A 27631-nucleotide genomic window follows, 5' to 3' on the forward strand; every position below is an offset into this window, starting at 1 on the left:
GGGAGAAAGTGAGAAACACATGTTGATGAAAACACCAAACCAAACACCAAATCGGTCAAAATTTGGTTTCAATTTTGGTGTTATTGTATCAATCTCTCTCACGGTAACCGCTGCGGTTTTTTGAACACCGCATTAGGCTTTGGGCTAGAGTGGATTTCAATCACGCGGTTTTGCGAAAACTGCACGAGATTTGGAAAATAAAAAGAATAAAATTGATGTGCGAGTGGTTTATAGAAAACAGTGTAGGCTTGAGCTTGGCTTCAGTTTTGAGAAAACCGCGTAGACGTTGTTTATCCAAAACCGTATCATTTAATATCGAATATTTAATATTTCTCCTTAAATTAGTTGGTATTTTTTTGGTTTGGTTTAAAAATTTAGCATTTTTTTGGTTTTTCTCCTAAAGATCTTCTTATACATACATTATTCAAGAGAATAATGGATCTTTTATTAGTTCAGTGAGGTGTCAAAAAATCTGTCACGACTCATGAGCTGTTGCCTTCAGTTACGTTTTTAACTTCACGTGTCGACTGACTCAATTTACCAAACAAAAAATTTGATGGTAAATTAGGAAGGATATAAGCAGAGTAAATGCAGGCTCATTATGGTAAGATATTCCCTCTTTTTATTGGTAAAGAATGTTTCTTTCTGCGTTACATAACGAATTATTTATAACTACTAGTGCGGTGGTACACATTCCATTACCTCTATCTGTAAATAAATATTGAAACCCTCATATAAATTTACAATCTTTTTCTACTTTCAATTTCAATGTCCAACACGTCGGCAAAAAGGAAGATGATCAAAAGAAAACAAAGTAGAAAACTATTATAAAAAGCCCAACAATAGCTTCCTTTCCACCTGAGCAAAAAGCCAGCAATCATTTTGAAGATCTCAAGGCAGGTAATAATAATATTATAGAATATAGCCGTTGGATTTGAATCTTGAACAGTTTTGCTTGAATCCCACTTTATGTATCATTTGACTCACTACCTTTTAAGCTTCATCATCAAGAAGCATTTTTTTTTGTTTTTAAATCTCTATTTTAGTTGGAACTTATGAGTTTTGTTTTAATGAAGATCTGCAGGGAATAAAGATTAATGTAAAGATATGCAGAGATCACGTAGAGCTCTTCTGGAAAGAAGAGCTTTGGAGAATGGAGTTATTACTGGAAACAGATATGGAGGAGTCTATACAGTGTCTTTGTCTTTGGTTTTTGCTATTTGGGTCATTGTTTTGTTTCTCAACTTATGGATCAGTCATGGAGATAATAACTACACAGGTAAACAGAATCTCCATATGTCATGTGTTATTGGATTTGCTTCTTATAGTCCTGTTTTAGATGTTGTTATAAGGTGGAGTGTGGAGAATTTATCCAATGAGTTTGTTTTCGTATCTCTTGTGAGAAAGCCAGTTGTTTGTTGTAAAATGTGTTTGAAGTGCTGCCTTGATACATTTTAGATGCATATTCTCATAATCATTAGTAATGTGTTTTTGTTATTGCAATGGTGTGTAGGTGGATCTGGAAATCCAGTGGATGAGTCAGTTTGGCATGAAGCTCAGAGGAGACCGAATGGATCTAGTAGAGGACTTGAATTTTCATATACTGGTACCAGTCTTAAGGAATATGATCCTAGTACATTGACTACAAGCTCCGATAGCGAGTTTTGTAGCAGGGACTCATTGACTGGTGAAGAAATTGAAAATAGCTCATCATCTGTCAAGGATGAAGCTATTGTAGAGCCTCCTACTTTGGGGGTGAAACCAGAAAAGGATGCTCCAAAAAGTGAGAGGCTATCCCGTGCCGCACCACTTGGTCTCGACGAATTCAAGAGCCGCGCAAGCAGTCCTAAAGGGAAGCCTGTAACAGGCCATGCTGGAAGCATCACACACAGATTGGAAACTGGTGGAGAAGAACACAATTATGCTTCAGCCTCAAAAGGAGCAAAGGTCTTAGCTTTTAACAAAGAAGCGAAGGGTGCCTCCAATGTATTAGGCAAAGACAAGGATAAGTACCTCCGGAATCCCTGTTCCGCTGAGGAAAAGTTTGTAATCGTTGAACTCTCGGAAGAAACTTTAGTAGATACAATTGAAATAGCAAACTTTGAGCATCACTCATCCAACTTGAAGGCTTTTGAGCTATTAGGAAGTTTAGTTTACCCAACAGACAGGTGGGTTTGTCTCGGAAATTTCACAGCTGGGAATGTAAAGCACGCACAGAGATTTATACTTCAGGATCCAAAATGGGTGAGATATTTGAAACTGAATTTGCTGAGCCATTATGGCGCAGAATTCTACTGTACACTGAGTTCGGTTGAAGTATATGGAGTGGATGCTGTTGAGAGAATGCTGGAAGATTTGATTTCAGATCAAGATCATCCATTTACGTCTGAGGAACCAAAAGTTGAAGCAACGCCCAAAGTTAGTCAGCCAGAGACAACTGCTGACGATGAATTATTTCAGGACTTTGTGTTTAAAACTGATGATGATTCTTCACCTGAGAAGTCTCATGTGAAATCTGAAGTTTTGAAAAATAATGCCCCTGATGCAGTTCTAGAAACACGCTCCCAGCAGTCTGGGAGGCTGCCAGGGGATACTGTTCTCAAAATATTGATGCAGAAAGTTCGATCTCTCGATTTGAACTTAGTTATTTTGGAGCGATATTTGGAGGACCTAAACTCCAGATATGGGAGCATTTTCAAAGAGCTTGACGATGAAATTGCTGCAAAAGATGAACTTCTGGAGAAAATCACATCTAATCTAAAGAGTTGTGTTCGCAGCAATGAGGTCAATGTATGTAACTTTCCTTTTTCAAATCTTTTGGTGGAGTTCTTGGGTCCAGTAACCATGAAACTCATAATTTTGTTTGTTCGCAGGCCAAAGATGTCACTGATCTTATCGCTTGGAAATCTCTTATTTCCTTGCAAATGGATACTTTAGTCAGAGATAATGTTATTCTCAGGTGGGAGTTCTTCCTTAACTTTACTCACCCACTATCTTTAATACTAACGAGGTACCTTAAGATTCTCATTTCATCCCAGTTTGGGTAAAACCATTGTGTCAAATGCATCCTAGCCCTAGGTGTTATTCCCAATTCGAGCTGTGTAAGCCTTGGGTTCTGTTTCACTTCAAGGGGAGAGGGTGGAGGAGAGGTATTGACTTGGACAATAAAAATTAGAAAGTTTCTATAAGCTCACAAAATACATTAGAACACAAGAACTTCTCACTTCATAGGCAGTGCAACCGTGTTCGATGGGATTCCAGTCCAATAGTCGAGAACAAGTGCATTGAGATGATCCACAACCAAAGGTCTCAAAGGTTGTCTTAAGTTCTCATACATAGATAAGCTCACCTTCCACAACCAAAGTTCTCGAAGGTTGTCTTAAGTTCTCATACATAGATAAGCTCACCTTTTTAGCTATGAAATTGTTGTTTGCAGTCCAGGAAGATACAGTGTCTAGGTTGACATAGATTGTGTTAAAGCTAGTGAAAAGGTTTATACTTCAATCCCCAAGTTCCTGCTACAACTTTCACAGAAATCCTATAATTATTGAGGTGTAGCGGTGAATTGTCGCTGAAATGTGTATAGTAATTAATCAGTAGTCTGATTCAGGAAGGATAGGTAAGAGGTGAGTTCGCAATGGGGATAATGATGATGAGCTACACTTTCTTAGACTTGTTTTTTGTCGTAGAAAGGTGTTTAAAATTGTTGAAAGTATGTGTTTTGTAAAAACTACAGAGAGTATGTCCTGGAAGAAGATGTATGGTGCAAGACTGCAAGATCTTGATCTCATGATTTAGAGTTGATCTAAAAAGTGTTTTAAAACGTGAGTATTGCGTAGAGCAAACTGATTCCCCACTCTTATTTTGTAAACATTTCTGTGGACATTATTTTGTCTGGAATCTTGTTTGAGAATTGATATCGCGTACTATTACTGCTTTAAATGAAGGTTTTATACTGTTCCACTCATGAGCAGAGAAGATCAAATGCCTCGTCCATCTATTTATTGTTGAAATGAGTGATTTGGCTAGAAGTTAGTGGAGTACTGGAGTCAGTATACATGAATGCAGCATCAGATTAATTTTCCATCTCGAACTTACCAAATCAGTTATTTTGCATATTACTTTCTTTTATATACGAATACTGAAATCAGATATTGTTTTGCAGATCGGACGTCAAAAGGGTCATAAATAATCAGAGTCACATGGAGAACAAGGCTCTAGCGATTTTTCTTTTAAGCGTCCTTTTAGGTTGCTTAGCTGTTACAAAGATTCTTATAGATATAGTGTCAAGTTTGTTCAGAATACAGAAGTCCAGGTTTTTTTTTGGAATGAGGTCTTCCTGGCCCATTTTACTACTGAGTTGTACCATTATAGTTATCATCCTCTTGCTATGAATATAGTATATATATTCTTTTCCATTTAGTTGAGTTCTTCAAGGTAATATAATTAAAATCAGATACCCTGCAAGCTCAAAAGCATTGTGATAGTATTACAAACACTTGAAATAGGGAGGACTTCCAGCACCAACCAATCAAACTCCCCGAGTATTTGTCCTCAGTTATATATAGCTCCCCAAAGACCAAATTTATGTCTACCAGGCTCGGCCAAATTAATCAATACTTCTGTCTTTTTTCCTCAAGTTTTATGATCTGGAAGTTAAACAGGCCGTTAAGCCTTTGAAATGTTGTCAAAATACGTCACAAGAGAGTTTGGCTGGTGCTTTTTCTTGATCTTTCCTCTGTTAGTGGCTTAGTTGCACACTGTCCTAGGCAGGAACAGTATGAGTTCTTGAGGTCACGAGCCTTGAGTGCTTCACTGAGTCAGACCAATTCGTCCCCCATCTTGTTATTTGAAAACACAAACTCTCCCCAACAAGAAACTGAAGTAAAAACAAACGGCTTGTTTTCTTTGTAAAATATACGCTTAAAATGGATCACAATTGTTCAGGGGGCGTATGTCAACTATTTCAAGCAGAACAAACTGTCTATTAGTTAACCAACAGATCAAGACTAACAGTAGGGACGGCGGTTTTTGAAACATGTAATTCAGTTAGTTGTCCGCACAATCTAAGGATATGTGACTTGCAGGTTGAAGAAAACACTACTTGGTCATTGGCGAAACGTTTCTGGATTCTTCAGTCCTCACCTTCTCAATACGCAGAAACCACAAAAAGTTCAACAAGTGACTCATAATAAAAACATCGGATAATGGTAATTCACTAAATCATTACAAACTTTTACACTGTAGTATTCAAAATGGATGGTTAACTATGGGACAAATAGAAAAACCCCAAGGTAGTAGTGCTTATAGGAGGGAAAGGGAGCGAGTATAATAAACAGATTCAAGTATGACTTGACGCCCAATGGTTTGAGGAGAAAAAATATGAGGGGAACGCAATCTTATGTACACAGCCACCCTTTTTCCTCTGCAGCTATCATAACAGTCCATAATCAAACAAATGCTCAAAATCATGACAGACCAATAGTAGTCACGCGCCCGTCCAATCATCAGAAAGCAGTGGAGTTGTCTAAAACTTATAGAATGAGGAATTCGACTGTGGTGGTGGAGGTGGCAATCGATTTGGAGTACGGCGACTGCCAGAGTTCGATCCTGAATTTTCGTCACCATTCTGGGCTGGGTCGCTGTATCGTCGGCTGTGACCATTGCTACTTGACCTTCCGATTGAGTTGTAGTCAACCCGTCCATTCGCTGCAGCATCAAATGCTGATCTCCAGTCATCAACTGGAGCACTGACTCTTGGGCTGCTATCTGCAAAAAATATTCCCAAGAATTTGGTTAATAATAAAGAAGCAGTACATATGATTGGAATCACAAGTTCTATCAGATAGAAATGAGAGAGATTACCTGCTCCACTGGCACCATCGGACCAGCCAGAGGCAGCAGCTGCTCGGTTGTCATGGACACTAAGCTGACGCGTGAGTTTTGAAAGGAGGGAGGACTGTTTCTGGAACCGTTCCCGCCTCCGCTTGACATTCTGATCTTCTTGGAGCAGCTCCTCAATCCTGGCTGTGCTTTGTACACTAGACCATGCAAACAAATGAACTAGAGTAAGAGCAAGAGCTAGAAGAATAGCATTAGCTTATCATGTCAAGCCATTACAAACCTAATTGCGCTGTAGAGCTGAATGAGCATGTCCTCTTTTGCTTTTTCCACTTGGCAAAGAACCACTGCCTATTCAGCCAGAAAAATAATCAAATAAGATATTAGAGGACCTTATTCAGCTGGTAAACACTGCAAAATAAGAAGGATAACACTTACTTTGGGGACATTGGCAGCAAGACTGTTCAGAACTGCCTCAACATAGCCACGTACTTCCTGGGACATCCACCTGAGCTCTTCTTCTGGATCTGCAGGTCTCCTGGCCATTGTATCCTGAAGAAATTATGCAGGTCAGTCAGCCTTCTGAGTACCATGTTTACAATCTAATGAAGTAAACTATTGAGGAAAATACACTGTTCAGCAATCAAAGAAATGTACGCTGGAGATTGGGGACATCATGAAAATAGACTAATTAGTAATTACCATAATCATTGTTACAGGGCTATACACACCTATCGTAGTTACTGTTGTCGGCAAATAACAAAGGACACCAGCAGAATTCTAGCCTTATAAAGCTTACAATGTTCAGAATGGTTTCACAATAAAAGTGATTGCAACTTACTAGAGAACCGTCAGAAAGACTTTGCCGAATCGGAAGACCAGCTTCAGATGAAGACACTCCCTTTACTGGACCTCCTGTGGAAGGTTGAATAACATTTCTTATTTTGTTCACCCATTCAACCTTATCTGCCATACTCTCAGCCTTCAAAACAACTGCACTGTGGGCTGCAAAGTCAAAAAATAAGGTCAACACCAAGGCTCATCATAACCAAAGATATGTACCATGATTGGAAAGGAAGAACACACCTTTCAGAACAGTCTTGTAAGGAACCTTGCTAGTAATCTTGAAGACAAGACTTGGTCCCTTTCCTGAATCTGGTCCATTTGCCGCCTTCTTATCTTTCGAACTCTTTGAAGGAGGAGGAGGAGGCTCTTCTTCATCAGGAACCTCTTCTACATTACACTCCTGCAACAATGTTCATTTCAAGGTATCAGTGATAGGCATTCAGACCGATAAGGTGATAATATAAGGAAAAACCTCTTCCAGTAGCCTTCATATATACCAAAGGAAACGATATTAAGCGCATTCATTAAACTACATTCAAAATTATCTCAGAAATATGAAAGTATACCTCCAAAGTGATGACACCACGGAAGTGCCTTTCCTCTTGCTTTTTCGTATACCCAAGCTGCAATAAATTTTGATGTCAAAACAGATCAAAATATTACCACATATATAGAGACTTAAATTACAGCAACAACACGAGTGTCAAAAGTTGGCAAAACAGCTCAACAATGATGGAGGCAAATATCGGTGAAATCAATAAAGACACTAATATGTATATGGTCTAAACATATTGGATAGAGTGTGAAATTTTGTTGTAGATCATTTTGCATCAGTCAGAGGTATTGTGAGATCAAACTTCAGTCAACAAAGCAACGCTCAAAGAGAAATTTGGACTTCTGATCCAGCAACAAGCTTTTGTTGACAGGTCCAAACAATCTCACTTTAGTGCTATTTACCAAAACTCAATAAACAATAAAAATTACAAGAGTATAAAACAAAAAAAAAGTCACAAGAGCTAAAGTTCTAATAACAATAAAAGTCACAAGAACTCAACTTCTAAAAACAAAAATCACAAGAGCTTAACACTTTAACAGAACTTCATTTTTCCCCAAGTGGCCAAGCCATAAACCACATTAGAGTCCTACATCCTATCCACGTCTAAGATATAATCTGATCTTCACCACAGATTTCTGGCTCGCATATCTTAACTGAAATTTTTTATTCCTCTTTCTATCCTTATATGTTTCCAGTACAATCTGTTAACAAACAATAAAATCAATCTAGAATTATTGCTTTTCTTATAATACAATATAATCTGCAGCACCAAAATTCGATGTGAGCTCAAATCCATTGCCAATTTTTGTGTTGTAAAACAAATGCGGTGGACAGTGACAAAAACAGATCAGAATCTAATGCATATAAACCAAGAGTGTGGTTCAGTAATACATATACATATACACGTGGTGAAGGACTGCCAATCGCCCTTTACATAATTCACACCTAAAGACCAAGTCCACTATACTATCTCTATTTCTTTAATAAATTCATGTCAAACCAAAAAAGGCACTGATGATGACATTGGTATCATCATTCCTTCAAACTGTTTTTAATAGGTCTAGTACTTAAGACAAACAAAACTAACCTTTATGCCTACCTAGTAATTAACAGCATAGGTTTCACAATTTTCTTCTTCTTCTCCCTTTCTTTTCAAACTTCCAGTACAGTTAGAGGAGTACTAGAGCAGAAAATGTGGACGGGGAAGAAGAGGAGGGACAGACTGGAACAGATGACGAGGAAGACGACATTTAAGTCAACTGGTACTGGTAGGTTAGTGTATTAATGGGCAGGGGTTGTTAGGTGCTTTTATTCTTGCTTAGCTACTAGTTTGGGATTGTAGTTTACTGTTTCCAGTTGCTTGTTTTTCTTGGCTATCTTGTAATCATGAAGGGTGTATCAGGGATGATGGGGTGGGGTCTTGTTCCTGAAATTTAGTGAATAATAATTCAAGTCTATGTTTATATTAATATACTATCTCTTGCATATCAAGCAAAAGTACAATCACATACCTTGCCACTTTTCTCATTTAAAACAAACCATCGCCTACTCCAGCCATTAGTTTTTGCACTTTTCTTCAACAAAAATCCTGGAAAATCCACTTCAAAGATCAATGAAATGTTTAATGCAAATTTAACAAATAAAAAAAGCTCTTGCTACATCTTCCAATTACCATTATAGCAATGTTAACGTGTACTTGTAAGGGTTATTGTGTGTATGTGTTGTGTACTTGTGTGTGTGTGTGTGTGTGTGTGTGTGTGTGAGAGAGAGAGAGAGAGAGAGGTTGCCTTGATCGATTAGTTGTTCAAGGTTGCCTGTTACTAGGAGTAATGTCTGTGTGTGCTTAATTACTACAAATTTCCATGTATACATATTCAACATAACATACTAAACAGTTCTACACATACCAGCTGTAATCTCCCCACCGGGCCCAGCAGTTTTTAAAGCAGAACCCTCCTGGCCATCCTTGTCACTTGATTTATCTTTCAAAGATTTCAAGCTTCCCCCACTTTGTGGGGGTCCTGTTTGTGGACTAGTTGCCTACAAAAAGAAAAAATAAAATAAAAAAGTAAGTCCTCAACAAGACATAACCAAACTCATGCGGCTTGCAGGGGAACTAAGTTCCATAGAAAGCAAGAACATCATAATATCACATACTCTATTTAGCATAGTCTGCTCTGCCTCATTTCCTTTTCTGGAAGCCCGGTTTTTCACTTCTTCTTCACGCCGCTGCCTATCCATCCTAAACTCAGATGACGGCAAAGGATCATAAAAGAGTAACATTAAAGCATAAATAATAATAAGAGTTGGCGAGATTTGACTTATTTTATCTAATTTCAAAACCAGATTGGTTCTCTGATGAACGTGTTTCCTCCATGTCACACCAATATTTCAGTATTTTCAAGATGTGACTGATTCATTAGATTACTATCAATTAGAGAAACAGTTCAATTTCCACCTAATTAATTTTTAATAATAAAATATGACAAAAAATTATAAGTACTCGCTGCCAATCAATTTAGCGGAAACAAATCAACAGTTAAAAGGGTAACTTCACATATACCAGAAAGAGAACACCATCCACATTAAAATGTAATCAAACAATAATGTATCAAGCTTACCTCCTCTGAACTAAACGAATGAAATGTTGTGGAGGAACAAAAGCCCTTTCCATATCTACCAGTGCAACAACCATCTTCTTAGCCTCGTTCTTAAATCCATCTAATGCAGCACTTGCAATTGTCACAACCTGTTTCATAGAAACGTTGCAACGGTAAGACTAAAGATGTAATGTTGTAAAATAACCTTCGTAAAACTCCTACAAATGAAAAGATACAAATGATCAAAAATCCCAGCCAAGCCAAGGCGCCATTACCTCTCTTTTAAAAGGTGGATACCTTCCAAGACCAGGTGTAGCATTTGCAGAAGTAGAAACTATATCTACCAGGACCCGGTGGACCTGTTATATAAATCACTACAATTTAGTATAGCACACAAAAGAGGGGAAAACAAAACAAAATGCAAGCTGCAGGTATACAGAAAACAGGAATCATGAATGTCTATTGCAAATCTTGGAGCGTATAAAATAATCTGTAACACAATCACCTATTATAAAGATGTGAACAGACTTTAGAAAAACGAACTAAGCTTCAAGGTGCTTTGCCTCTGTGAGGCTTGAGGTAAGCCTGAGAGGCGCTTGAGACTTGAGCCATAATAATAATAATAATAATAATAAATAAATATGAGAGAGAGAGAGAGAGAGAGAGATGGGGTTTGATGTAGTTTGTGATTTCTAATAGAACGAGGTGTTTCGATGCTGAAAACATAACCTAATAGGGAGTTTTAAATCTTCAATGAAGTTATTATGAGGGATTAAGTCATCAAGAAAAATGAAAACATATATAGGAAATATAAAAACATGCAAGGATTAAGCCACAAGGTGCTAGACCCATAAAAGATTTAAGGCGTGCCATGAGGTTTAAGCCTCAATGCGTTTTTTTAACCCTTGGAACCGACATACATGCGTTTCTTAATTAGCAAAAATTATTACGATAAAAATAGAAAACACAGAAGTACATCACTTAATGCATGGCAGCACTAATTTTGACAAACTCCATGGAGCAGGAATTGAAAAAAGAACAAGGAAAATGAAATTGAACCAAATGATTAGATTTTTTTTATATAATGTGGAGGGCCTTGCAGAAAAACTGTATAACACGTAAAGCAGATTGCAGCAAGCATGCAATGTTTAGATACAAGGGTTATAATGAAATTATGATATCCAGTCTGCACAATCAACCATTCAAAGAGTGTGAAGCGGATAACAATATAAATGAAAGAATATAGCTAGGTAGTACAACATTACCTCATCCACGCAAAGACGTGACGGCTCCTTAGCCAGTTCAAGAACACCTTTTATTAGAGATCTCAAACCCTTTTCCGGAGATATAAGGTACGGTTGGTAACCATCAGCTTCAAGCACAATCTAGTGAAGCATTAATAGCATAGATCAGAACCTCAAAATAATAAAAGAATGAAGAACATCAAAGATGTAAAAGAGCACAAGCACAAAGAGAGATACCCTTTTAACATTGTTGATGTCGAAATGTCTGTCTAAGGGAAGCTGTTTGATCCTATTAGGAAAATTTCCCTCAAAGCTTGCAACGACTTTCCAACCACTACCCTGTAAAGAAAACTTGTTAACAACGAAAAACTGAAAGTAGAAGGATGTGCTTTTTTCTTACAAAGAACTCTTCTTATGCAATAAGTAATAATCCAAGTAAAGTCTCATCCGAATATTATAATATGGTCTAATTGAAAAGATGAAAAGAGAACTGGCAGGAGCCAAGGTTGATAACTCACTAGTCGTGCTGGAATAGGAGGTGGTTCAAAGGGTTTTAAGGGGTCTTTGCTATTGTTTCCTTTGTTCTCTTAAGACTTGGGTGGAGTTCTGTTTGGGTGTATGGGGCCTGGAGTCTTCTGGGATTAGTTTCTTCTCAATGCATTAAAGAGTTGATGTACTTGCTTTAAAAGGTTATATATAAATAGTTAGGTGCAACATAAGTGTGAGAATGCAGAAGCCAACCACCAAGGAATACAGGTTTTGCACCCAAAAACGATCTAACAACTCAATAGACTGATCAAACTTTGATTGCAACACAGAAGTTGGGAGAACAAGTCAAGTTAGTACTTCAGGTTTAAAGATAAAAAAGGTGGATTCAATAACAAGAAGCATTGCCCTTTTGTACATTACATCTTGTTGTCACATTTAAATGCACGTAAATACATTTAAATTTGTTAGGTTAAATCCATTTAAAAGTCAATAAATGCTTGTGTCAGAATTTCCCATTATAAAATATTTTTTTCCTGTTTTATTTTTCTTTGGGCTTCAATTTTTCCACTTTCTGTATACGTGATAACACGTACCTCACCAGTAGCAATATGTGCTAGAAATCTATCTTCGAACTCGCGACAAAGCTCCAGAGCGATGGCTCTTGTACCCTCAGCACTGTCTACCATTTGTTCACCAAGCCTTACTAACTCATCCTCAACTACTTGAGACTTACCCTGCAATCTGAACAATAGAATGGAATAGAAATGTTAGGACCTTACACAAGTAAAACAAAAAGCCTAAAAGCCACCAATGTGATTGAACGGGCAAATTAGAACCCCTCGTCACCTTATCATCAGCATTTAGCATCATTGCATATTCCGTTCAATATACTTATATACTAAAACATAACCAGATACTATGTAAAGGTTAAAAAATGAAAAACACATGTTCATGTCAAGGCACAATATAAATAAGGTCATGCTTTTTTTATGGTCTCTCCTTTATCTTCCTTGTTTCTTTAGTGATGCCATTGTGATGTAGGTTTCCCTAACATGCTAGGTATTTCTTTTGTGATTAACCTAACGAATTTTGTTCCAACACAAATTAAGTGATATACACGACTGAATGTTACTGATTGAAACAGCAAATGCATTACCCAGAAAGGAGATTCGGGAGCCTGACTTTCATTCGTTTCCGTATCTGGCGAGCAAGCGTCTCAACCAAAGCTAATCTTCCAAGCTTGCTTTGAGGCGCTCCAGTCAGTATAGATTTTAGACTTTCACTCTCAGCACGCCAGGCAGTTTCCAAAGAGTTCTCTGAACCAACAGATCCAGATTGTGCTGAAGCTATAGATACAGATTGACCAATCAGAGCAACCCAAGGGATATCTGAAGTACTCCTTGGTCCCTGATTCATCAATAGAGCCTGAACAGCAGCAAGAGTTTTCTGGTCCGTAGCTGCTTGATCTATTTTGCTGATGACACCAATGGTTCGGGTACCTTTAATTGACATGAAAATCAGTACCACCTAACTATTAGAAAGAAAAGAAAGAGTTTCGTGCGGAAGTAGTTTAGAAACCAACCATCTGCATCATATTCCTTGGCCAGTTTGAGGGCACGTAATGTGGAAATTTCAGGCGCCTGGGAAGCAGGCACTATAATTAACAGTATCGCGTCATTGTGTTCAGTATAGTCACTGAGCTGAAGCCACGACCAATCAGGCGATCCGATAAATAAAAAAGAAGAATTATTGACAAGCAAGACATGTCCAAGTAAAACAACTTACTTAGCATGAAAAAAACACATCAAGCAGCATCCTTAAAAACAAGGATGAACCAAAAAAAACTGCCACTCACCAATGCGTCATCCATGATCCTCTGATCCAGACCAGGTAAATCAATTAATTTCAGAGGTGGAGCTGCATAGAAGGTCATAATAGAAGCAGTTTAGATTATGATGTTACGACAACAACCAAAAAAAATATGCATAACTTTAAATGACAGGGCAAACGTGTCTACACAATATGGTAGTGTATGTTTGTGCAAAAAGCATTCATAGTTAGTGTTCTTCAGGCAATAATGAGGCTGCGGGTACATAAGAGTGTTCTCTTAAGTGTCTTAGCCATGAGATTCAATTTTGTGTCGCTGGGTATCATTATATTATTTCCACGCTACAGATTACAAAAGAAATTACAAAGCAAATTAGATTACAAACCTGTACTGGTACGTAACTTTAAATAAATTTCATCAGCGCGACCCCTACCAGAGCCACCCTTGCTTAGCCTGTCTTGTAGAGAATGCCGAAGCGCACCTATCACACACCAAAAATATTTGTGAGGAACAAGATTGGATTTGTAATTTTATCTGCAGGGTAGACTAATAAGCAACTGATAGATGAGGGAAATAAAAAATGTAGAATCTCAACCAGCAGCACTATGGTAGATCGATTTGTTAAGAAGACTCACTTGCAGAAACTTGCTGGCTTTTACTATCAATTTGCAACACTATTTGCTTGCTGCTGAGAGAACCATCTCTTTGCAAATCAATGCTGATGGGAGCTCGAGTTGCACCATTTTCTCCTGTTGGCTGAAGAATGGACACATTTCAAAACCGCCAAATGAGAAGAGAACAAAGTGGCTAGAGGTATGAGTTATGATGTTGAACGCAAAAGAATAGAGTTGGTGTGGGCTACTTACCAAAACAGGATGACCAATTAAACTATTTAAAACCGCTGATTTACCTGCACCCTGACAATATTAAAGCACAAGCAGTCAACAACAACAATCGTATAAAAATCTAAAAAACAATTAACCCCGATTAATTTATGGCGAGACTAATTAACGCCATTAAACATAATGTCTACTCTGAACCTACATTTTGCATCCGAAAAGAAGTAAACTACCAACAACAAACGATCTAACAATATAAAAGATCTAATAGCAAAACAAAGTGTAGTTACAAGCACTGAAGCAACTCATCGAATGTTCAATTCAACTACCTAACATAGTTACTGATCCAAACCCTAGCTATAAAATTAAAAAAAAAAAAAAAAAAAGTGGCAGATCGATTGATAAAAAAAAAACGGATCAAATATAAATAGATAGATTTATAGAGGAGGAGATGAAGACTTACAACATTGCCAAGGGCAATAACGTTGAGAAAAGTAGACGGCTTCTTTGTAGAAGAAGATGAGTCATCCAAATCTTCATCGGCTAAAAGTGAAGCCGCCTGTACCATCGAATCTGATAACTGGATCAACTCATCTATAGCATCCATCGCTGCTCGATCTAAACAATTATAATCTTTCTATCGATCGTTTGATTTGTTAATAACAAACCCTAAAACTGGATCTGGATCCGAGATGGTGATTTAGAGGAAAGAGAAATTAAATTTTAGGGATTTTGAAACGCGTAAGAGAAAGTGAGTGTGCTCTCTCTTTCTCTCTCTCTCTCTCTCGTTCTCTCTCTCTCGTTTTGTGTTTTGATTTTTGAATGAATGAATGAATGAATTATAAATCCTTTCTTCTTTCTTTCTTTTTGTTTTGTGACCAAGTCTACGTGTGTATAATAACTCCTCCCACTTTTGTTGAGTGAAAAAGTTGTTTGTATTTTACACAAACACAGAGACTCCCACCCCGAATGTCTCACCTCATTTTGCTTCTGCTAACTCTTATTTAACGACAAAAATTAGGTAGTCATTTTATTTTTACTTTGGTTTTTTTCCATTTCCAATTTCACGAGCTTTTGTTATTAGAGCAATATAGCATCTCTAGGGGTAGTATAATCTGCGCATCACCTGCTTGTTCGCATTCTTGTTTGTAAATTTGGCAATTTGGATGGGGAGCGACATTACCAATCTTTGAAGGTACTTTCGTCTTGTAAATGTCGTTTTTTTTTTTTGGAATGGTGGTTGCCTGGCCACCATAATGTCGTGTGGGTTGTTTTGAAATTGTACATGAGCGACACTCCAACTGTTGTGCGACAGTGGTAATGTCGCGTGGATTGTTTCAAAATAATTGAATTTACGACCACCAGTTTCTTTAAAAAAATTCTTCAAAGGGATGCTTTTAGTTAGTTGCCATATAGTATAGTAGTAAGTATTTCGAGTTCAATTTGAGATATTAAAACAATATCTGGAATTGGTTTCCTTAATATGTAAGAAACCAAAAGTTTCCCAATAAGTTGAAAGAAGTCGACAAGAGCAAATACTTGGACTTCCACGTTGAATTTTGGGATGATTCAGACAATAAATTTTCACCTAGTGTCAACATAGGGTCCATAATCGTAAGCCCGCCAAGTGCTCGCTCAGCATGACCAACTTGAGGTTACCCGGTACAAATTGAAAATTCCCCACTTGAGTTGTTCGGCCCAAAGGTGGGTTCTACAATAAACACTATATATGTATAGATCCAAGCTGTGAGCGTCAGGTACTCACCAAATAATGCTAAATTGCTAGTACATGTGCCCCTAAATACGAGTAATTGACTATCAATAAAGCAAAAGTGTAACTGCAATGCACCAAAAATTTGTCAGGGCACAGACACCAAATATATAGATGACAATGCATGCACATCAATATAAGAATGGCATCATAATGACATTTCCCAGCCTTAATTTCATCATCTAAAATCAGAATGGCATCTCAAGATGTTGAAAAGATAGGAAGCCAGAAGAAACAATGTTTCCAATATTCATCAGTACAATCATGTTATATCCAACATAACATTGAGCTCCAAGAGATATGACAACTAAAACACGGTAGTTATATGTTTTTCCTTGATTCATCAGTGGAGAAATTACACAAAAAGTTAAACAAAGCCAAAAAAAAAACGCAGAAGATAAACGATCCAATGGACTTAACAGAACTTGCAGCTCCACGGCTTCATCAGTTTGGCATTATCTGTAAACAACAGCACATCAGCTTCTATTCAAATTAGTAGGATTGCTCTCCCTCTTCTGCATTGACCTTTGACTTTTTAATTCACGTCTGCTGCAAGATAAGAGAGATAAATATTCATGTTTCTGTCCACAAGGCTAAAGAGACAAGAAAGATTTCTATTCCATAATGCAATAGGCCTACAGTTCATGTCTTGGAATTGTTATGAGGCGACCCATACCCCTACATTGCCCGTTACCTCAAAATTAATATGTTAGAAGGCAATATAATAGAGAAGATGTTAGGATTCTTAAACAACTAAAGGCTCGAATATAAACCGCCCACAAAAACAGAGCGGGAGACCCAAGACCGACGAGCAATCTCAACACAAGGTTGGATCTATTTCATTAAGGAATTGTTACCAGTTTAAGATTAAATAAAAGTTCAGAAGTTTCAAAAGATGGACAACCAGTAAAGAGTCAGGATATGATTGCCGTATCAAAATCCTAAAATCTGTACTTTATGCAACCCCTTTTTAACAACACAAAATTATAAACCAAGGTGAACGAAGGGACTTGACCAAATGATACAATTATCTACTGATACAACGCTTTCCAAAACAGTTCAACCATTAGATAAATACAGAGCAGAACACTTTAACTGTTGTCAGTTTGATACTTTGATATATATTTATAATCCCCAGACAATGTGAAGATGAACCACATCGTTTTAACGGTATACAAACATATGGTGAGTGTTGAAAAGATTATGAACTCAAAAACATATAGTTTTCTGGAAAAAGGTCAAAAAGAGAAGATATGTTCAATCCAAACTCCAGACTACCTTAATTTAGTTTTGTTCCAGAAGTTTGCAAGGAAATCTTCAAACTTTTTACAAAAGGCTCATGCACACTTAACTTATAAAAAGAAACAGATACCCCCCTCATGGTAGTCTTAGCAACTCATTTCTATAGAACTATAGAAGTAGAAACAGTATAAGCTTCTCTGTTTGGGCTTAGTATAAGTCATATGCAACAAATGAGAGCAATTAAAATATGCAACAGATAGATAAAGATAGTTCTTAATTCTCGAAATGTAAAATTTGTTCAACGAGATCATTATTGAGCAATGAAGACAATACAATGCAGGAAACAACTAAACAAATTATTAAAAAGATATTCTTTAGAGTGCAGGCAAGTACCTAAAATGGATCAACTGAATAACTATCGCTGAATATTAAGCATGGCCTTTGCCTCACTCTGCTCTACCATGAGAGTGTCGCTAGTGTATTTGCTCAACAGCTCCTGCTTCTTCTTCGCCAAAACCATCTTCTCAATCTCCCTTTCATCAGGAAGTGGTACATGTACAACAAACTCTTGCTCTTTCTGATTCTCTTCCTCTTTCGCCTTCCTCTCCTCCTCCACAACATCTTCCTCTTCTTCAAACAATATATTCGCAGCATTAGCAACTTCCCCACTCTTAACCGCTCTCTTAGCCTCTAGCTTTATATTTTCCATCCTCTGCCATTCCTTCACAGCCGCAGCACGCATCTCAGCTTCAGCAGGTCCTTCAAGTTTCTCAAGAATCCCATCCTCGTCATCACGATACCCATAATAACTCGCGTCAATCCTTTTAAAAATATCATACCTAGACCTCCTCTTCCTCAACTCAGGCGGCTTCTCAAACAACTCTCTAACACCGGGCAACTTCTTTGCCGCACCAAAATACCTATACCCAGGACCTCTACCACTAGGATTAGGAACATCAACAATATTCCCATCCAAATCAGTCATCTTCGCAGAATGCCTAGTATAATTCTGACCACCCAAGTCGATAATCCTACGCTCCCAATGCCCTTTCTCTCTAATAAGTTTATTAATCTCGTCATTAAGGTCCCGAAGTCGATGTTCACCCAACCCCTCATTTTGAATATCAGCTACTTTCCGACCAATTTCACGCATTATCTGCTGCCTCCATTTATCAGCATCGGAAAGATCACGACACTCGGAAGCGAGAAAAGGGCGTCGTTCTTTAGGTTTCTTATTCTCTTCGTTCTTTGCTGTTATGTATCTATTTAACATAGACTGTGCTTTCTCTTCGTTTCGTGCCATCTTTGATTAGTTTCTAAACAACGTCTCAAATTAAACCTTAAAATTATAATTATTGTGATTCAAGAAATAATCTTTATAAACAAAAATGACGATTGAGAAACAAGTGTGTGTCTTACTTGCGTCTATGAAGCTCAAAGTGTGGTCTGTGAAGCTTCAAACAACAATCGAGGATGAAGATTAATAGAGATTTTTTTCTTCTCCGGATGTGAAAAGGCCAGTATGTAGTGCGTAGACCCACGGGTTATGAAGTTTCGGGCCCAGCCCATAATGAAAACTCCAAGCGTTTGAACTTTGAAGTTGAGTAATGGGAAGGTGAGCCGATTAGCAGTTTGGCACTATAAGTTTAACGGATCAAGGATAAAATTCACCCCTGAATTTGTCCTTGATTGTCATTTACACCCCCAAAACTCTGAAGTTGCAAGTACCAAATGCAACAATTAGTTTCATAGACGGCGTTAGATATATATGATGTCATTTTAATTTTTTACGTAAATGACGTCATCGATCATATCATTTTATTTACCTTGTAATTTATTTTCCAATGTAGCAAGAAATAAATGGATGATGTAGAAATCAATCAATGAGGTCACCTGTAATTGTATAAATTGATCATCTTCTTCAGCAATTTCAAAGGTCATAGCCATGAGAAAAAATCCCTAGCTACCAAATTGTTTGATTTCTATTCAATTCTACAAATAATTCAGACATATAATAAGTATTGTTATTAATTTTTCCTTCATTGTTCGCAAATTCTAAACAACAGCAAATTACAATGTCAATAAAATGATTGATGATGTCATGTAAAAAAGAAAATGACATCATATATATCTAAACGCCACGTTGAGTTTGGTACTTGCAACTTCAGGGTTTTTTTTGCTTAGAAAAAAGTTTAGGGGTGTATGTGACAATCGTAGTATACTGCTTGCACTTCGCGTCATCAGCTATTCACCTCGCCCGCCGCACTTTTACATTTTAAAACGATTAATGTATACAACGACACGGATGATAAATAGAGACAAGAAGAACATGAATTTGAGAGACTTCTTAAGGACAGAACTGATAACAAGTTAGTGTCCCTATTGGTCGTAACTCAAATTGCAGAAGAATCGAACTCAATCTGTTAACCAAGAATTTAATACAACCAATGGGGAAGGCTTAGGATAATGGATCATACCCAGTCAACAAGTTTAATGAAGACGCAAAAGCGGTAGTTGTAGATTACAAATACATAGGGGGAGCTGGTATACATAGGAGAGCTGGTATACAGCCATACAGGTACAACAACAACAACGGATAAGATTACCCTAATATTTTAGCTTGTACTGGGTAAGATAGCCACAAAATGTGCTTTTTTTTTGTTCCTTTTATTTTCTTTTGAATGATTGATAACAAAATAGATGCTTCACCATGAGCAGAGCACGCAGTTGTGCTTCGGGAGGTCGAAAATCAAATTTACGTACTTCTGGTTTCTTTAGTCGTCTTCTTCCTCCCTCGAGCAGTCGAGCTACATGGTCACCAATCCAGTGCGATGCGACGTGAGTGCTTCCACTGGTCACCGATCTACTATTCTTACTGGTGACAAAAGCCTGGATTACATTTTTATATGAGCCAAGTGTTTTACCTGATCACATCTGTACGTGTTAGAAAGGTGAAAACAAACACCCAATAGTGTATAAACAGAGGCCGGAGGATGTGTTACTTGAAAGATCGACAACTGTCAGTGAACCAAGGGAAGTATTCCCCACTGGTGCAAGAAACCCTCTCCTGTGGTCACTTCCCAGACTAATAAGACAAGCACTGCTAACATGGCTGCTCTACCATTCCATGTTTCAGCACTTTTGGTCCAACCCCATTCCCACATTGTTACAGGTGGTGGTAGCTCCCTGCGCTGTGAATCATATGTTGCTAGCAACTCTTCCACACTACCAAGAGGAACGAGAGACTGCAAAACGCATGTCCAAATCAGTTAGTAAGGGTGTCAAAGGAAGGTGAGAAAGACCTAGAGAATACTAGTATAGCTCTTTATTGACAAACGGTCAAGGAACACCTAACTAGCTTTTGATTCAGGCTTCATTGCAAGGTAAGAAAGCATACCTGACGAGCTTCGAGATTTGAGACTGCCATTGCTCCAACATATGGGAGACTTTCAATTACAGCATCTGCCAAATCTGAAATGAAGGTGGGCTCACACCCTAGGGCAGGAACACGACCCCATTCTTTTATACCAGATTTTAAAGCCAACTCTTTGTACTCGACATCTATTTCTTCAAGAGTTTCAATGTGCTCACTAACAAAGCTGCATATCAAGTAACAAATGTGTGAAACAAAAGCATTTTTAAGACATTAAATAACATTCGATAAAATGAGATATTTGGTTCACTGAAAAAAATATTTCACTTCCATACTCTATACTTAACAATATGAGACAACATGAATGATAGAGTGGTCACAGAATTCTATACCTAATAGGAACAGCAAGAAGACTTTTTACCCCCTTTTGTCCTAACTCAGTAATTGTAGCATCCGTATAAGGCTTCAACCATTCCACAGGCCCTACTCTGCTCTGTACATACACCGAAAGCCTAGTTAATGATAACTGATAACAAGGAAAGCATTGGTTGTGTTGACACAACATGAATTATACATGAAAAGCCAAGCATGGTCGATATTGGAAGATGCAAAGAAGATTGAATGAGTAACTGAGTATATGTGAGATGACAATCTCCATATTGGAAAAAATTTCTTGCTCGAATTGAGCAATCCATGTTTGCATACCTTGCAGTGTCACCACATAATGTAAAAAACTCTCAGTATATTTGGTTTGGTTTCTTAGACTTCTCATGGTTGCATTCCCCTACTTTATTTTTGTGTCTAGGTCAACGAAGGGATCAGAAAACACTGTGTGATCATAGATCTTATGTATTGTGAATTTCAGACATGGTGCTATCGACATATTCCTCACGCTGTTTCAAAAAAAAAAAAGATGTTTCTTATATCAAGCAGATGCAAAGAAGGAAACGAAAAAATAAATGTTCAAGTAGAGCTATCAAAAGCAATGTTCAATTAAGGATAGAAAAACTTTCGTATTCTTCATAATCTGAAAAGAATGGACTGCAAAGTATGGAATAGTATGGACGTTGAGAGTTGAGAGTTGAGACTACTTTTTTTCATAGAATTACAAATAGACTTCTTTTTCATCCTCGAGTAAATATATAGCATCACCAGAGACTTCCAATAAAGAGTCACCAGACTGAGAATCCATCCATATTTCTAAATAAAATAAAATTGAGCAGGTACCTGATAAGCAAGAGTAAAAGGATTAGTTTTTCCTCTCTTCTCTAATTCTTCCATTATCAAATCCACACATTCTTCCATCTCTGCTTTGTAAGGATCACCTGCTTCTTCCACATAAGCAAGTGGCACTCCATGAGCACTAAAAAATATCATCACCTGCAAATTTTTTTTTGGTAAGGTTCAATATAAAGGAAAAAAACGAAGAATAAAAAGACCTTCAATAACTCGTACAGCTGTACCAATTACTTTTTGCTACTTGAGATTTTAAGGTGAAAAAAGAAGAAGTGAGCGTAAGTAACAGATTCAGATTAAGTTCTATGGAAGTAGGCAATGCCATTTGGGCAATTAAAATGACAGCTAGTTCAACAATGGCACACCGACAGTAAGGCAGTACCGCAAAAGATAAATAGATAAAAGAAATAAACCTCTTCAGGGTATTGAAATTTTTCCAGCTCCTTTTCGGTTAAATTTGCCATTGCTTTAATGTATCCTTCGCGTTGGTACCAGGAAGGTATAACTGTGTGCTGCATGTTCACCAAATACTCGTCCTCCCTAACAAACCATTATAACATTCTCAAATAAGATACAAGTGAAGTAGCTTGTCAATGATAAAGCTTGAGTACAGATGTGTGTCTGGGTGTATATTTTGTTCTATAAAATTCTTTTTGATCGATCATATAATGTATGCTAATTTACCGGAAAATACTCTCCAAAAGCCTAAGGCTGGACCCGCTAGTTGATATTGAGAATTGCGGATAAAGAGGAAGGACTACGAGCTTTGTTATTCCATCCCTTTTTATCTAAAATAAAAACAAAAAACAAAAAAAATAAAAAGAGATTAAATATTAACAAATAAATCCTTCTAAGCCGTTGAATTCCAAAGAACTCGAAGCATAGAAGTAAGGCTTGACCCCGTACAATCGGGAGAGATCACTACATGCCAGATTCACGGATGAAATGCAAAGATTTAGTAATAGATATTTAGTTAATTACAAGAGATCCACTATTGTTAACTTAGATCATACAAACATTTATCATCTATGGCACTTTAGACAACCCTCACTCACCAAGCCAACCTTCTCTTTGCCATCTCCTTAATTTCTATTGGCCACTTCAACTCAATCAAAAACCTTACAGGCACACTTAGTTGGTTATCCTGTTGGAGTTGTTGCCAATGACTAGGCTTGAGACCGGCCAGCATATTTACCCACTCATGTATCATCAGAGAAATTATACACCCACAATGACACTTTCCTATATGACTCACATGCCACATTCCTAAAACTTAACAATAAACAATACAAAAAGAAATGATAACTTCCAGATGTACCCCATAAAATATACTTTTTGTTTGCTTGGTCACCATAAGATAGCTTATAGCTTATCAAAGGCATTATAGGATGAAACATTAGGATATTATTTCATGTCATCATGCATGGTCTAGGACTTTAGCTCAGTTAAGTACATAAGAAACTATATTCCGGCGAAAGTGCAACCTGCTCAATAGCTTCTTCGGTGAAAGGATGCCAGTAACGCATTCCAACATATACCTTCGCTGGGACATTCTTTGCGCAAAGAGCTTTCCTCAATTCTTCAGCCTTAAGCCAAAGAAAAAAGACAGCCAAATAAGGAAAGATACAGTATAAAAGTCATACACTTAATGAGAAGGTGCAATACTTCAGAAAAATTCAATACAAATTTAAGTTATTAAGTTGATAGCAACTTCAAGAATAGTAATTTTCATCTGTGTACCACTTGTTTTTTGCTCGTAGCTGGTCATCAAATTCAAATAAAGAAACATAGGAAATATCGAATGATACTGTGCGTCTCTGTTAAGTGATAGAATAAAAACCCTCAGTTTAAGATACACATATAATAAATTGACAAGTTAAGCTGATGTTAAATAAAGATCCTCTCATGATTCTTGCCTCAAATGTTTCAATGTCACGTATCTCACAGAAATAACTACCATTAACATTTGAAAAGCCGTATATTAAAGCATCCTATAATGCATCTTCAACAAATTATACTTGCTGAATGAACAAAAATTTAGAATGCAAACAACAAAAATAGAAATGTAGAGTTATCATTTGAATGAACTGAGTAGATTTCGTGCAGGATAAGAGCCTCAGAGTGACTCCTGACCGGGAAATGCAAAACAAAAATGAAATAATGCAAATGGAAGCACATAAATCATGCCTGATCATCAGTTATCCGTCGAAGAGGAGAACCACCGCCTATAGAAGCATAGCCTTCTTTACTCTTTGGTGCCCTGAACACAGATATGAATTGCGCCAAGGGACTCTGAAGAAATCGAAACAATCTTGGCAACCGAATAATATCCTGTCAACCATAAGAAAATAGAGCTTGACAAAGAGATTCAATCCGATGCTGGAACATGTACATATATAGTAGGCAAACTAACAAAAGCTTGATAATATTAAAAAAAATGTAAGGTAATAGGCTTATGGTTTGTACGGGAGAAAAATTCTTTCTCAACATTTTCTTGCATTAACATCCATAATTATAATAGAACTCCGCTCCTTCCAAGAAATTACTGCCAAGACTTGGAGATCTTCGAGAGTGTCTCATAATTCATGGAGAAGAGCACTTTTGATAGATACATAGTTATATACTTGAAGCAACTTCAGAAGAAATAGTACATCTAACTCTCTTTATACGTTTTGCGTGCAAGATGTTTCAAACTTTTGAAATTACATCGAGTTTTGGGTGGATTTGTACTCACACACATCTCCTTACAAAAAGTATTTCTGTTGTTTTCTTCTTGCTGGAAGGGGCAAGTCATTAGGGACTTCGTGATCAGCAAGTGTGGAGAATTTGTCTTGGCCCTTCGATTTTCAAGAGACTTGATTTTTCTTTTGATCAGCAAACCACTTCAACTTTAAGTTGACAAATACCGATAAAGGTTGAGAGACTCCTATCGAATTATACAGAAAACAAACTCTTTTTTATTTTTTTATTTTTTATAAGTAGACTTTATTGAGAGAAAAGTGCAAAGCACAGATTACAATACATAAAAAGAGTGAGTGAGAACCTAAATGTCACACCCCATCTAAAATTTATGAAGGCAAAAGCCTGAGATATACTCTATCTTTTCCTACGCTGTTTTTATCTTGTCTGCCATCTCACTACCCTTTGCCACGACAATTTTTATTGGGCTTTCAGAGCTTTTCTGATAAGAGATTGGTAAATTCAATAAAGAAAGGTTAGAATCGAGAACATTCTGAACTTATCTCCTTGATTACATAAATTACAAACTGAGCAACATAAATTCCTGTGGTCTTGCACAAGCTAGACATGGTAGCTTTGGCCAGTTTTGAAGTCCCATTTTAGTACATGAAAACTGAACATGCTAACCAAACTAATGAAGAGTGATGGAAATGTAATTTACCGGGTCTGCAAAAAGATTGAACAAGAAAGGTTGCACGTCTTCAAGAGTCTCTGGACCTCCAAGGTTCAGCAACAATACACCCACATCTTCCTTGCCAACAACAAGAGTAGTAGCTATATCTCGAGCTTCAGAGGTCACTAAGACTCTTGCTGACATAGAGTTCTTGACATTTAGTTTCTTTGAGACTACAGATGGTGATTCAAGCCACCTTGAGGAATGTGTTGTAACTGCCAACCTCTTTAGAGAGCAGCATCGTATAGAAGCATCCATTTGTGACCCAAAATGACGAAGAGACCTTTGAGTCGTACATGTGGGCCTTGGCGCTCTGAAGCACAGAATAACAAACGATATTAAACATTAGAAGTACATCTAAACTTGCACCAATATTAGGTTATTAACATGGCATCCATGCACGACATTATTTTTGCATTATTCAGTAGGGGCATGCTGGCACCAAAACAAAGACACTAGCATTTACAGTACCAAATTTGTGGGCTTGCACCTGATAAATATATAATTGACCCATCTAGCACAATAGTGAGGAGAGCTATTCCTCTGTACAACATAAAGATGTGATCTTTTTCTTCTCGATGGCCAAATTGGGTTTCATTTTGGAAATTAGAGCTCCCTATAACTTACTTTACAAAATACTGATATCCAAAATCCAAACCCGATGAAAATTTTTCCAGCAAACCAATACTGAATACATTGAAACCAGTTTGCACCAAATAACTACCTGATAGACAAAGAAGGAGTACTAGCTTGATGTGATGAAGACAGTCTCTCCCCTAACAATACCAAAATTCAAACAACAAAGTCAAAGCTCATAAAGAAAGAGAGAGAGAAAAAAAGAGCTTACATTGAGAGGCAGGAGAAGGAAGGGAGAGTGCAAGAAGTTCTACTCTCATCTTGATGCTGTTAAGAAATTAGAAAACTGCACTACTTACTCTTATGGGCAAGATAGATAGAGACACTGTGCTGAAAAATGAAAAATTGGGTTGGGAATTTAAGAGGGTGTGAAAAAATAATCTGCAATGACTGGTTAGCTCTTTCTCACACTTCACACTTAAAAGGATAGGACCATTTTAATTACTTTTGTTTTTCTCTCGGCCACTTTTCGTTTTTTTGGACACCTTACGCGATTGTTGGATTTTTTTCGTCGATGGATTACGGTGATCCCGGGACTAGGTAGACTTATGGGGTGTTTGTTTTTCCTACTTATAATTACTTGCTACTTATAAGTGTCTACTTATAAGTATGGTTGTGGTTTTTAATTATAAGTGGTATGTTTGTTTTTTTTCAAGACTTAAAGTGGCATTACAATTTAACCCATATTTTAATATGGAATGGGAAGTTAATTGACTCATATACAAAATTAATTTAATGGAAATAGAAATAAATTCATATAGACCATACATTAAATAATCCACAATAGACATATTGTTTATTATGATAATCATGAAGTCTTGGAAAGACATTAATCCTTTGCATCAACTCATTTCTATTTGGTTAGTTATGTAATTTTATATCGACCACCAAAATGTAATTTTATGTCTAATCCCAACTTAGTAAACACAACTATTTTTTAGGGCATCTCCAATGGGGGTGAATTAAAATTTTACACCCCAAATATAAAAAACTCTCTCCATGGATGCAAAACCATTGTGACTCAGTCTAGAGATGGTGGAGAATTCCCCCTGTTAATAAAAACACGGACGTCACGTTAAAATAACGCCCCGAATTTTGTTTTTCAACACACGGGTTTTATTTTTAACTACGCCAGATTTTAGTACTAGTTTCTCATCGATGGGGTCAGACGATCAGTTTAAAATCCCAATTTTACTCTTCCAAAGATAGAAGTGTGGATATTTATGAAATATACAATACTGATTAGCTCAAAAATCCTATCATTAGGAGGTGTAATTTTACACCTTCCCTTTTAAGTTTTTTAATTTTGGTTGTTATGTGTAAAAAACAAATGGGTAAAACAAGTCACAACTTTTATTCAATCAAGTTTATAAGTGGAAAAACAAACACCCCCTTAGGGTTGGGTAATGGCTCCCAATTTCAAATGGAGAGTTAGCCAATATTATTGGTTAGAGAGTGCATTTGTTCCAACTGGTGATGGTGTCGTCTCATAAAACCTGAAATGGCACTTATGGCTGACGTTGGAATGGATAATCGTTTTGGCTCCACTAAATCGAGGAGAATTATGGACCAAAATTGTTTTGTGTCCCACTTCAAATGGCGTAGAATCGTCCGAACCACTAGACATCAAAATTGACTTCCAATCCTCAAAACACAGTTTTTTTGGTGGAATGGAGATAGAGGGTAGATGCATCATTGGAGTGAGCCTTAGCTTATGG

General features: G+C 37.2%; 3 protein-coding genes and 1 pseudogene across 12 annotated transcripts; 1 reads left to right on the forward strand and 3 right to left on the reverse strand.

The window, feature by feature from the left end:
* Window positions 1–476: 476 nt before the first annotated feature.
* Window positions 477–4422, forward strand: LOC147472649 (Galactose-binding protein). Of its 5 annotated transcripts, none has more exons than XM_086588425.1 (5): window positions 477–604; window positions 1077–1279; window positions 1514–2790; window positions 2874–2959; window positions 4166–4422. In XM_086588425.1, the coding sequence occupies exons 2-5, from the start codon at window positions 1108–1110 to the stop codon at window positions 4392–4394; spliced, it is 1764 nt and encodes a 587-aa protein (XP_086444551.1). In that variant the 5' UTR covers window positions 477–604; window positions 1077–1107; the 3' UTR covers window positions 4395–4422. The 5 variants fall into 5 exon arrangements, with proteins under 5 accessions (XP_086444551.1, XP_086444549.1, XP_086444550.1 ...); XM_086588423.1 differs by having other exon boundaries at window positions 541–900; XM_086588424.1 differs by lacking the exon at window positions 477–604 and adding an exon at window positions 653–896.
* Window positions 4423–5171: 749 nt separating this feature from the next.
* ADL6 (dynamin-like protein 6) lies at window positions 5172–15219 on the reverse strand. Its single transcript, XM_086588422.1, has 22 exons — window positions 14707–15219; window positions 14271–14321; window positions 14040–14160; window positions 13790–13885; window positions 13432–13493; window positions 13159–13276; window positions 12733–13075; window positions 12170–12317; window positions 11325–11426; window positions 11109–11228; window positions 10119–10202; window positions 9865–9992; window positions 9401–9485; window positions 9151–9283; window positions 8755–8831; window positions 7254–7310; window positions 6928–7087; window positions 6683–6846; window positions 6280–6393; window positions 6125–6192; window positions 5866–6041; window positions 5172–5769 (listed from the first exon to the last, which is right to left on the reverse strand). The coding sequence occupies exons 1-22, from the start codon at window positions 14848–14850 to the stop codon at window positions 5528–5530; spliced, it is 2793 nt and encodes a 930-aa protein (XP_086444548.1). The 5' UTR covers window positions 14851–15219; the 3' UTR covers window positions 5172–5527.
* Window positions 15220–16234: 1015 nt separating this feature from the next.
* On the reverse strand, window positions 16235–18753 carry LOC147472651 (uncharacterized; annotated as a pseudogene). 4 transcript variants are annotated; one of them, XR_015210736.1, is made up of 3 exons: window positions 18676–18753; window positions 17650–18572; window positions 16235–16563 (listed from the first exon to the last, which is right to left on the reverse strand). The product of XR_015210736.1 is annotated as an uncharacterized LOC147472651, transcript variant X3 (transcript). The 4 variants fall into 4 exon arrangements; XR_015210735.1 differs by having other exon boundaries at window positions 17650–18595; window positions 18676–18737; XR_015210737.1 differs by having other exon boundaries at window positions 16235–16560; window positions 17650–18753.
* Window positions 18754–19654: 901 nt separating this feature from the next.
* Window positions 19655–26426, reverse strand: LOC147472652 (ferrochelatase 2). 2 transcript variants are annotated; one of them, XM_086588421.1, is made up of 12 exons: window positions 26125–26316; window positions 26002–26053; window positions 25266–25590; window positions 24053–24196; window positions 23350–23451; window positions 22550–22653; window positions 22279–22405; window positions 21857–22009; window positions 21022–21122; window positions 20654–20855; window positions 20259–20501; window positions 19655–20180 (listed from the first exon to the last, which is right to left on the reverse strand). In XM_086588421.1, the coding sequence occupies exons 1-11, from the start codon at window positions 26171–26173 to the stop codon at window positions 20277–20279; spliced, it is 1584 nt and encodes a 527-aa protein (XP_086444547.1). In that variant the 5' UTR covers window positions 26174–26316; the 3' UTR covers window positions 19655–20180; window positions 20259–20276. The 2 variants fall into 2 exon arrangements, with proteins under 2 accessions (XP_086444547.1, XP_086444546.1); XM_086588420.1 differs by having other exon boundaries at window positions 19655–20501; window positions 26125–26426.
* Between the last annotated feature and the right edge of the window lie 1205 nt (window positions 26427–27631).

Source organism: Coptis chinensis, unplaced genomic scaffold (assembly GCF_015680905.1).
Source record: "Coptis chinensis isolate HL-2020 unplaced genomic scaffold, ASM1568090v1 utg920_pilon_pilon, whole genome shotgun sequence".
NCBI lineage: Eukaryota > Viridiplantae > Streptophyta > Magnoliopsida > Ranunculales > Ranunculaceae > Coptis > Coptis chinensis.

Coding starts and splice junctions, on each gene's coding strand:
- LOC147472649 (XM_086588425.1), top strand. CDS start 1,108: ATGCAGAGATCACGTAGAGCTCTTCTGGAAAGAAGAGCTTTGGAGAAT. Junction 2,791..2,873: donor TTCGCAGCAATGAGGTCAAT/GTATGTAACTTT, acceptor GTTTGTTCGCAG/GCCAAAGATGTCACTGATCT. Junction 2,960..4,165: donor AGAGATAATGTTATTCTCAG/GTGGGAGTTCTT, acceptor ATTGTTTTGCAG/ATCGGACGTCAAAAGGGTCA.
- LOC147472652 (XM_086588420.1), bottom strand. CDS start 26,173: ATGAGAGTAGAACTTCTTGCACTCTCCCTTCCTTCTCCTGCCTCTCAA. Junction 25,591..26,001: donor ACTCCTTCTTTGTCTATCAG/GTAGTTATTTGG, acceptor TCTGTGCTTCAG/AGCGCCAAGGCCCACATGTA. Junction 22,654..23,349: donor CCGAAGAAGCTATTGAGCAG/GTTGCACTTTCG, acceptor TTTTTATTTTAG/ATAAAAAGGGATGGAATAAC.
- ADL6 (XM_086588422.1), bottom strand. CDS start 14,850: ATGGATGCTATAGATGAGTTGATCCAGTTATCAGATTCGATGGTACAG. Junction 9,284..9,400: donor AGCAGACTATGCTAAATAGA/GTATGTGATATT, acceptor TTCTTTTTGTAG/GCAACTAGTCCACAAACAGG. Junction 7,088..7,253: donor GTGGTGTCATCACTTTGGAG/GTATACTTTCAT, acceptor ACATTGTTGCAG/GAGTGTAATGTAGAAGAGGT.